The sequence below is a fragment of the Lacerta agilis genome, chromosome 2, assembly GCF_009819535.1.
Source record: "Lacerta agilis isolate rLacAgi1 chromosome 2, rLacAgi1.pri, whole genome shotgun sequence".
NCBI classification, from domain to species: domain Eukaryota; kingdom Metazoa; phylum Chordata; class Lepidosauria; order Squamata; family Lacertidae; genus Lacerta; species Lacerta agilis.
In genome coordinates, this window is record NC_046313.1 from 7,970,896 (window position 1) to 7,981,807 (window position 10,912).

General features: G+C 45.0%; 1 protein-coding gene across 1 annotated transcript; it reads right to left on the reverse strand.

The window, feature by feature from the left end:
- Nucleotides 1-3,109: 3,109 nt before the first annotated feature.
- EEF1AKMT3 (EEF1A lysine methyltransferase 3) lies at nt 3,110-7,179 on the reverse strand. Its single transcript, XM_033138467.1, has 3 exons — nt 6,978-7,179; nt 4,757-4,868; nt 3,110-3,558 (listed from the first exon to the last, which is right to left on the reverse strand). The coding sequence occupies exons 1-3, from the start codon at nt 7,152-7,154 to the stop codon at nt 3,161-3,163; spliced, it is 687 nt and encodes a 228-aa protein (XP_032994358.1). The 5' UTR covers nt 7,155-7,179; the 3' UTR covers nt 3,110-3,160.
- Nucleotides 7,180-10,912: the final 3,733 nt, after the last annotated feature.

Below are 10,912 nucleotides of genomic sequence, written 5' to 3' on the forward strand. Positions count from 1 at the left end.
ACTCATAATCTGGGGAACCGGGTTCGCGTCTCCACTCCTCCACATGCAGCTGCTGGGTGACCTTGGGCCAGTCACACTTCTCTGAAGTCTCTCAGCCCCACTCACCTCACAGAGTGTTTGTTGTGGGGGAGGAAGGGAAAGGAGAATGTTAGCCGCTTTGAGACTCCTTCGGGTAGTGATAAAGCGGGATATCAAATACAAAATCTTCTTCTTCTTCTTCTTCTTGGGACAGATGGATACCAACAACACAATGGGGGAACATGTGTTAAATTGTTAAACCGTGTCTGGGTTCAAACCTAGCTCATACCCAACTATTCCCGATTTAAATTACACTTGCAGCATACATCTAAATCACTCTTATGCCACTTTAACAGTCATGCCTTCTTACAGGTTGTTAAGTTCACTGGGGATTGTAGCTCTGTCAGTAAACTGGAAGGGGAACAGGAGTCTCCTAACAGCTCTCAGCGCACTTAACAAGCTGGATTTTTTTTGGTATGAGTGATTTAAATATATGGGGTGGATATGTCTTGGACAACAGAGTGGCTCCAAAATAAGGCATAGTTGCTCATGACAGTTAGCCAAGACTGGGAACTTCTACAAAGTAATCTGTCAAGGATTAACAGAACTTAAAATTGAGTATCCACATATGTGGAAGAGACATTAAGCAAGCTTTTGAGGTTGTGGTTGCTGGAGATGGTTCATTCCATAATTGCTGTTTCATATGCCTTTTCTGGACCGCAGCAGCATCAGGCCCACGACAACTGAGCAATGTTGCACTTCCCATATCCATGATTAACAGCATGGGTTGGGAAGCCTGCTGTTCAGAGTGCTCCCTCACTCTCTGCTGTCATACAGAAAGATCAGGACTAATCTACTCTACAGGGTCATTGTAAGGACTAATGATGTAATATATGCAAAGTTATTTGAGAACTTAAAAAGCACTATACTGTAGTAAGTGCTTAGAAGTACAAGCAATTAAATAACTGATAGACAAGAGGAGGGAACCATGTACTGCACAGCTAATCATCTATAAATCCTTATGATCTCAGGATGCTGGGATGTATTCTCTTGCAATGCAGCTCTGAGACACTTTAAAAAAAATGCAAACATAGAATATTTCTTTAAACAGCTTCTGCAATTCACATGTTGAGTAAAATCTTACCCAGAGCATTTACATGCATAGCTTCCTTAAGATATTATACAAATTGAACTGAAATCAGGGTCCCTAAAAATGCTACCTATTAATAATTTATATAATCAGGAAATTGATCATGAGATAGTACCTTAGTGCAAAATAGAAATACATAGTGCATAGGCATGTATGATGTTAAGCCATCTTAAAAAAGCTAACATTATGCTTGTAGAAATGATATATCCACCTTTTTATGCAATCACAAAATTGTTATTTTAAAAAAGCATCTCTTAAAATGAGAAAAGGCATCATAGTGTCTTTTAAAGCACTTGCGTAATGCTTCACGTCCCTTGCGCTGGAGTTACTAAAATAATATTTTCTTTTTTGAACCAGGATCATTATTAAAGGTAAAAAAGCAGTTTCACAAATTTCACTTAGAAAAGAATACCAGAGTGCCAAGCATATTAAATCTAAGGCCACATCCTAGAACGCATGCCTTCTCTGCTTGGTGCCACAGATGCACACTTGCAAAATATTACACCAAAGGGGCAAACAAGAAAGCAACTCCTGTCAGCCAGATCACATTCTGGAGTGCCTGCTCTCCTGTTCACAGAGCTCCAGATTTATCTCTGCATTTACCCGGGAATGTTTAAAGAATGGACCCATTGGTGTATCATGGTAAATCAGAAACAAGCGAATGGTGCCGAGTTGCTCCAATTCTTGTTCCACCATCCCTGGAGCAACAAACTGAAGCTTGGCATACCATGCTTGCTCCCGGCTTACCAATTGGGATTTGTTTGGGGGAACAAGTGACTGTAAGCCGAGGCGCATGGTTGGGTGCTCCGGGAAGGGTAGAACAAAGCAGGAATGGTTCAGTAGCCTTCACTAACATGTCACTTTTTCACAACAAAGAATGTGGCCGTGATCAGTGAAGCCTTTTGAAGGCCTTGAGAATCATAGTTGCTGGGTATGTTTAGCCTGGAGAAGAGAAGGTTAAGGGGTGATATGATAGCCATGTTCAAATATATCAAAGGATGTCATATAGAGGAGGGTGAAAGGTTGTTTTCTGCTGCTCCAGAGAAGCGGACACAGGGCAATGGATTCAAACTACAAGAAAGAAGATTTCACCTAAACATTAGGAAGAACTTCCCGACAGTAAGAGCTGTCCGACAGTGGAATTTGCTGCCAAGGAGTGTGGTGGAGTCTCCTTCTTTGGAGGTCTTTAAGCGGAGGCTTGACAGCCATCTGTCAGGAATGCTTTGATGGTGTTTCCTGCTTGGCAGGGGGTTGGACTGGATGGCCCTTGTGGTCTCTTCCAACTCTATGATTCTATAGCAGTGGAGACGGCAGCAGAGAGGGAATACAATGGAAATGGGTGTCACATGAACACTAGGAGGAGCTTGATGGATCAGAAGAAATGTCTGTCTAGTAGGCTATCATTCTGTTCTCACAGTAGCCAACCGGATGTCACCAGGAAGCCCACAACCAGGGCACTGCCCTGAGACTGACAGATGTAGGACAGTATGCAACTAATAATATTAATAATGGCAACATCTCTCTCAGAAAACACTGTCTTTGGGGGCAACATGATCTTTCGCATGTAAACTGGGATTTTTTTTACTGCAACAGTCCAGCAAAGATAAGTTATTACAAATACAGTGGTATCTCGGTTTTCGAACGTAGTCCGTTCTGGAAGACTGTTCGAGTTCTGAGATGTTCAAAAGCCGAAAACTCAATACGGAAGCCAGATGGCATGTTCGGCTTCCGAAAAGTGTTCAAAAACCGAAGCATTTACTTCCGGCTTTACGGCGTTCGAAAACCGAAATGGGAGTCAATGGAGACGTTCAAAAACTGAGGTACCACTGTATTACCATTTGCTGATGGGTAGAGAACTCTGGATAATAGCTACCACGAATGAATGCTTTACCCCACCGCACCCCAGACTTCTGGATTAAAAACACTCTGGTTGTTAAAAAATAATAATAGGTAAAGGCAGTGTTTGCTACACTCTTTGGTAAACCAAGAAGCTCACTGTCTGATGTCACTTTTGCAGGTCACTTTGTAGATATTAATATTCTCAACCTCATCTCGAAAGACTAGCTTTGAGGCGAAGTGCACAGGGAGCAGACTCTCAAAGAACAGCGCCGTACTATGCTCCTGACGCATTTTGGAAGACAGGTAGATGGTAGACTGAGCACCACATAGATGCTGGAGAGTCCTGATCAACAAGGGGTAGGTGTGCTTGAGATAGACAATATCTGCACCCAGGATGAAGTCATAATTTGCAGGAAACTCTTTGTGGTCCACACCCCATGACAGAGCACAAACTCTGGTTCGTGTCATGCATTCTGCAGGCACGTTCCGGCGGACATTCTCCTCTATCTGCTTCATGGCCACAGGAAGATCTGTGATGGTCACATCGCCACCTGGAAGAAAGGAAAGGTAACTGCTAGCAACAAATTCAGTTTGGTACCATAGGTAAAAGGTAAAGGGACCCCTGACCATTAGGTCCAGTCGTGTCCGACTCTGGGGTTGCGGCGCTCATCTCGCTCTATAGGCCCAGGGAGCTGGCGTTTGTCCGCAGACAGCTTCTGGGTCATGACTAAGCCGCTTCTTGCGAACCAGAGCAGCGCACGGAAACGCCGTTTACCTTCCCGCTGGAGCGGTCCCTATTTATCTACTAGCACTTTGATGTGCTTTCGAACTGCTAGGTGGGCAGGAGCTGGGACCAAGCAACGGGAGCTCACCCCGTCGCAGGGATTCAAACCGCCGACCTTCTGATCAGCAAGCCCTAGACTCTGGTTTAACCCACAGCATCACCTGGGTACCATATGCATCACTTATAATGTTGCTTGAGGCTCAGGTGGCCTCAGTGGCCCGGAATGCCTTCCATCAGCTTCGGCTGGTCACCCAGCTACACCCCTATCTGGACAGGGATAGCCTAACTACTGTTGTCTATGCTCTCGTAACCTTGAGGTTAGATTACTGCAATGTGTTATACGTAGGGCTGCCTCTGAAGATGGTTTGGAAACTTCAGCTGGTGCAGAATTTAGCAGCCAGGATGCTCACTAGGGAAAACAGTCTGAACATATTACACTAATCCTGGCCCACCTGCCCTGGCTGCCAATTAGTTTCCAGGCCCAATTCAAAGTGCTGGCTTTGACCTATGAAACCTTAAATATCTCAGGACTGCAATACCTCAAGGACCGCCGCTCCCCGTATGAACCAAACCGGACCCTGCGATCATCACCTGAGGCCCTCCTTCGTGTGCCTCTTCCACAAAAGGTCCAGAGGGTGGCAACATGAGAAGGGGCCTTTTGTGTGGTGGCTCCCCGTTTGTGGGATGCTCAACCCCAGGGAGGCTCACCTGCCACCATCACTTATTGCAACTTTAGACACCATGCAAAAACGCTCCTCTTCAACCAGGCCTTCGGCTGAATAACATTCTATGTCCTTTTAAATGTGTTTTTTTTTTGGGGGGGGGGAGATTACCGGTTGCTTTTGCTTTTATTTCGTGTTGTGACTTTACCTTGCATCTTTATGCTGTGACCGACCCTGAGATCTTCGGATGAAGGGCGGTATACAAAATTAATAAATAAATAATAAATAAGTGTTCCTACATACCAAGGAGGGCTGCAAGGATGCCCACGAGGCCCGTCCCAGCACCCAGCTCTATAACCTTCTTGCCCCAGAAATTCAGTTTCTGTGCCTCAAAATACTCGCAGAGGGTTAGAGCCTTAGACATGGGGAGAGAGAGAGAATGAAGAGTAAATGAAGAGTGAATTAAAGATCCCAACGATACATTCAGTATGCCAAGCACATATACAAAACAAAACAAAAATATTTTTAAAAATCCTTCCAGTAGCACCTTAGAGACCAACTAAGTTTGTTCTTGGTATGAGCTTTCGTGTGCATGCACACTTTTTCAGATACCACACGAAAGCTCATACCAATAACAAACTTAGTTGGTCTCTAAGGTGCTACTGGAAGGATTTTTTTATTTTAGATTTAGTTTTGACTATGGCAGACCAACACGGCTACCTACCTGTAACAAGCACATATCCCATTCCACCTTTGACAACAGGGCTAGTAGTGTCCCTGCTGACAACAGGATCATTTCACAACGGCTGACAATGCATGCAGTGGAGGAGGGAAGAATTAGAACTGTTCCTGTGAAGCATTTGGCATTTAGGGATTAAAATGCTGCAGTAATGAGGAAGGAAAAGATGAAGCTCAACAGCAGAGCAGCCTGCACTGAACACAGGTCCATCTCATTCTCATGTCCAAGGGTGGGCATTGGTAATATGGCACTGAGTGAGGACAAAATTTGGCACCCCCCCCCCAAAAAAATTCTTATTTTCACAAAAATTCCTTTTGATACAGTTGGCTTTTTATTCAGTTCTTTTAAAATTCTTTTTATTCTGTATCAATATGTGTTTTTAAAAATGTTATTATTGTCATTATTATTATTTTGTGTCACCTCAGCTCAGCACCCTGTGCAAGGGAACCACCCACACCTCCCTAAATCTGGCGCTGCTTCACAGGACACCAAAAGCAGCTGCCCTTTTTAGAGGAACTGAAGCAACACTTTCACATTACAGTGGTACCTCTCGTTCCGGAGGTCCATTCTTAACCTGAAACCGTTCTTAACCTGAGGTACCACTTTAGCTAATGGGGCCTCCTGCTGCCACCACGCTGCCGCCGCCATGCAATTTCTGTTCTCATCCTGAGGTAAAGTTCTTAACCCGAGTTACTCCTTCCAAGTTATCAGAGTCTGTAACCCAAAGTGTTTGTAACCCGAGGTACGCACATATGCCAGTCTTTATTTCCTTGCTGCGTTTCCCCAACTTGAACGTCTCCAGCTGTTTTTTGGGCTACAGTTCCCATCATCCCTGCCCACTGGTCCTGCTAGCTAGGGATGATGGGAGTTGTAGTCCAGCAACATCTGGAGACCCAAGTTTGGGAAACTCTGGTGTAGACCGAGCCACAGAGAGGTTGAGAAAGGCTGGTCTAAACCTTTTACTTTGTGCCACAGCACTGATCGCCATAGTCCGTACCATCAAATTAACGGTACTCACGGAGGGAAAACTTGCAGGCTTATACTTTTTGATGCTTTAAGAGTGTATTTGCTAAGAGGAAGGCAAAGTAGGAGCAGGGGAAAGAAGAAGGCTTGGAGCATGTGTTTGTTGTCGGCATCTCAATTTGAATAGTAATAGTAATTATGTGCTGACAACAATAACTCCTCAGTTCTACTGCATATGCAGATTAGCTCCTATAGAGTCAACAGTGTAGATCAGGATTTCCCAAACTTGGGTCTCCAGCTGTTGTTGGACTACAACTCCCATCATCCCTGACCACTGGTTCTGCTAGCTAGGGATGCTGGGAGTTGTAGTCCAAAAACTGCTAGCTACCCAAGTTTGGGAAGCCCTGCCTAGATCTATTGTCAGTGCAGACTGCTTCACCCCTTTCGAAACAGGCACGTTGGGGCAGGGTTGTGCAAGAGACGCGCCGAAAAGTTCCTGCGGAGATCACTGCTTGAGCCTGGATGCATGCTATTAAAAAAAAAGCTCAGAGGCGACCACTTAGAAAACGTAAATATGCTAACGGCAGGATTTCGACTTGTTTTAAGACGACTCCTGCACGGATGTGCCAAGATCATCTACCTGAAGCAATAGCCCAGCTGCCTGCAACCCTATGCACACTTACCTGGAAGTAAGCCCTGCTAAACTCCGCGAAGGCTTACTTCAAAGTAGACATGCACAGGGCTGCGCTAGCTAGTAAGCCCTTCCTTTAAGCCTCGTGCAAATCTCTGGCCCTGGACGGATCCAGCTGCCCCCGGACTCACCGCCTCCCAAACCGGCGCAGCCACCCCCAGCTGGGCGCCGTGATGCTGGGCGATGCTCAGCTCGTGCCCGCAGAACCGGTAACGGGACTCTACCGGGAAGGCATCTGCAAAGAGCCCCAGCTCCTGCGGGAACACCGACTCCAGCCCGGGCTCCACGTCGGCGGCGATCGCGGCCATCTTCGTACCTTTCCCAGGGGCGGGACGGAGGAGTCGCTTTTGCAGTTGGGTTGCACGGATCTGCCGCCTCTAGAGGCCGCTGGGCATCACCATTATTATTATTATTATTATTAAGCTTTATCTTGCTCAAGGCAACCCAAAGCGACTTACAAGCAGGTAGGATGCTGCTGGATGGATCAGGGAGGCGGCGTCTTGCTCACCTGTTCTCCAGGTGGGTTGATTTGGTGGCGGTTCCACCCTAATGCTTCATAACAGGGGATTTTCTTAGTTTTGCCCAAAGTTGTTGAGCTTTTTTTTTTTTTTGCAGCATCTGAAAATAAAAATAGAAATGTCGTTTCCGAGCTGTTTATAAGGAAATTTGCCAAAATCTATACACTTCCAACCTGGGTCGCCATACATACCGAACATTCAAGCGATTTTTCCCGCCCACTTTCCGACACCCTTCATCCAAGGATCACAGGGCAGTTTACAACATGAAAACACAGAAATGCATAGTAGCCAGTGCAATTTTTCAAGAAAAAAATAGGTGCTGGAACTCACTGTGAATACTACGCTCCTTCTCTTAGAATGACAATGGCACCCACCTGAGAGGTGCCAGAACTCACCTGAAAACGTGCTGGAACCCACCTGAGAGGTACCGGAACAGAGTCCCTGTGAGTTCCTCCTGGGGAAAATGCCCAGATAGTAGCAAGCAAACACAATCCCATCTAAATAAAAAATCACCCACCCAAGTTAAAACCCAATTTTTATCCAAGCTAAAATTATTGTGGGTTTTCACCTTTACAATTCACACTTTAATCTACTTAAGCCCCATCTACTTAAAGGAAGAAACAAAAGGCACAAAAATTTTAAAAAACGGCATCTTGCAGCCTTGGACACCAATGATTAGGCTGTGCAATTCTGATTTCCAAAAGCATTCACTGGACAACATGGCTTGCTAGTAACAATCAATGGAATACAAAAACTAAGGCCAAGCCCAAAGAATCACTGTAATGTTTCTAAAGCAATTCAAAAGCATAAAAGATTAGTAAGTATTCATGTAGTATTCAGTAGAACTGCATCCCTTTACTCCACACTGGTTAATTTGGAAAAGCTCTCCGTTCTTAAGCCTCAATTTACTTCTGAGTGGATATGTCTAGAACTGATTGCAGTTATGTAATTATAATGATTATACCCTCCACACCATTTGCAAGAGCAACCAAAGGAGTTAAAATAATGTTAGCAATGATAATTTCCCCCTAACTCCCGTTAGCACCGGTGGAACAAGTTGGCCACGACTCAGACTACAATTCTATACACGTTTACATGGGCTTCAGTCCTAGTGATTTCAATGAGACTTATGGCTGTGTAGACATAGAATTTTAGAGTTGGAAGGGACCCTGAGACTCATCTGGTCTAACCCCCTGCAATACATGCCTAGGATTGTGCTATGTTCGACAGGACCTGGGCAAAGTGTGCTTTTGTAAGTCCACTCACAGGGCCATAATGCTTGTCAATATGGCAGGTTAGATGGGTAAGAAAGACTTGCTGATTCCAAATGGCAGTTTTTCTTGTTGGGATTTACTTCTGTAGAAGAAATGGCAGGGACACAGTGGAGCCAGGCAGAGACTGCCTCACTCTTTAACAGAGGCTGTGTGCACTCACTCCAGTTTCTAGCGCTGGGTTTTTAATCCTTGTTCACAGAACCTTATCCAAAATGCTTGCATGAAGTGCATTTTGTTCTAAAATACTACCGTTTGAAGGTGTTGTTTCTCAAAAGAGCTACAGACAGATTGGAGTCCTTAACCTGTTTCTAATTCATCTCTAGCAATGGTGTGAGCATCTTTGCATTGGGTAAAGACACCCCTTCAATGCCCCTTGGTATACAGACAGAGGTGAATCTGACACTGATGAAGTTGTGCTGATGTGAGCAGCTGGTGGGTGGGAAAAAGAGCTGTGAATTGCACAGGGGGTGGGAGAGCTTCACTGCGCTCTAAGGCTGGATCCAGACACATCACAGAAGCATTGCAGTTAAACGCGTTGCAAACTCTGTACGAGAGATCGGGTTAGCCATCTGGTGTCACAGTGTTAGAGTGCATAAACAACACATATAAAGCGTGTTTTCTTTGCCAGTGTAGCTGAGTCCGAAGTAAGGCAGCAACGTGAACACACCCATAGTGCCTGCTAGAAAAATATAATCTCAAAACTATTATTTCTTTCATGAAAATTTATGCCCGTTTAATAGATTCACGCATCACCCTCCTTTACTCTATTAGGCAACCTGTATTTAATCTCTGGCTGCTTGTTCCACAGTGATTCACAAACAGACACACATCATTAACATCCCTGCCAACATTAACTATTTGGCAGTGGGTCTTCCTGAAACTTGCAGGCCCTCTCCCCTCTATCGTCATTACGTACGTTCGACTAGTAAAATAATAACACTGTCGCTTGCTAGGTTTTGACCCATTTCACTAAAGTGTCTGAAGGATGTTCCCTGACCCGTTTCCGCTTGCTGCACAAGAGTAGGGGTTTTAGCACAGAGAAATTAAGTTAGTTATTCCCACGTTCCCTGAGGGAGCAAAGTCACCTGCTTACTGCTGTCTGCTGAGCTTTGAGGACTGAGGCCATCCCTTGACGCACAACACAGTTAAATGTTAGCTTGGCATGACTCCCAGATGGAGAAGGAAGCACTTGTTTGGGTGAACCAGCGACAGCTGTAAACTGAAGCCAGAACAGAGTTAAAGATTAAAGGGCCCATCAAATCCCTGTTATGTCATATCGTGGCTTTTCTTTGATTTCTCAGTGGCTTCATTATAATATTTTATTTATTTATTGTTGGCTTTGTTTTTAATATACAGATACCTGCCTTCCACTGTTTCGCAGAAGATAGATTTGTTTTTATTTGGACTCTGTTTTCTCATTTTGATTATGTGCTTGGCTACTCACACAATATTCCCACAATAACCCCTTCCTTTAAAAAGCCCTTTCTTTATTTTGATCCTTGTTGTTCAGTCGTTCAGTCGTGTCCGACTCTTCGTGACCCCATGGACCAGCACGCCAGGCACTCCTGTCTTCCACTGCCTCCCACAGTTTACACATGTTAGTAGCTTCGAGAACACTGTCCAACCATCTCATCCTCTGTCGTCCCCTTCTCCTTGTGTCCTCCATCTTTCCCAACATCAGGGTCTTTTCCAGGGAGTCTTCTCTTCTCATGAGGTGGCCAAAGTACTGGAGTCTCAGCTTCAGGATCTGTCCTTCTAGTGAGCACTCAGGGCTGATTTCCTTCAGAATGAATAGGTTTGATCATCTTGCAGTCCATGGGACTCTCAAGAGTCTCCTCCAGCACCATAATTCAAAAGCAGCAATTCTTCAGCGATCAGTCTTCCTTATGGTCCAGCTCTCACTTCCATACATTACTACTGGGAAAACCTTGTTCTTGTTGTTCAGTCGTTCAGTCGTGTCCGACTCTTCGTGACCCCATGGACCAGAGCATGCCAGGCACGCCTATCCTTCACAGCCTCTCGCAGTTTGGCCAAACTCATAGTTTTCATATGGAAAACCATAGCTTTAACTATACGGACCTTTGTCGGCAAGGTGATGTCTCTGCTTTTTGATCCTTACCAGACCCTATTTTAACAAGAAGAGAATGGGGTGGGGGGTGGGGGAGAGAGAAAAACATTTAAAATAGTGAATTGTGGTGACTTCCGTTTCAGTGTATCTGAAGAAGTGTGCATGCACACGAAAGCTCATACCAAGAACAAACTTAGTTGGTCTCT

Excerpts from the sequence above, each read along its gene's own strand:
- EEF1AKMT3 (XM_033138467.1), bottom strand. The coding sequence starts at position 7,154 with ATGGCCGCGATCGCCGCCGACGTGGAGCCCGGGCTGGAGTCGGTGTTC. Across the intron at positions 4,869-6,977 it reads CTGCGCCGGTTTGGGAGGCG|GCTCTAACCCTCTGCGAGTA; the intron begins GTGAGTCCGGGG and ends CCCATGTCTAAG. Across the intron at positions 3,559-4,756 it reads CATCCTTGCAGCCCTCCTTG|GTGGCGATGTGACCATCACA; the intron begins GTATGTAGGAAC and ends CCTTTCTTCCAG.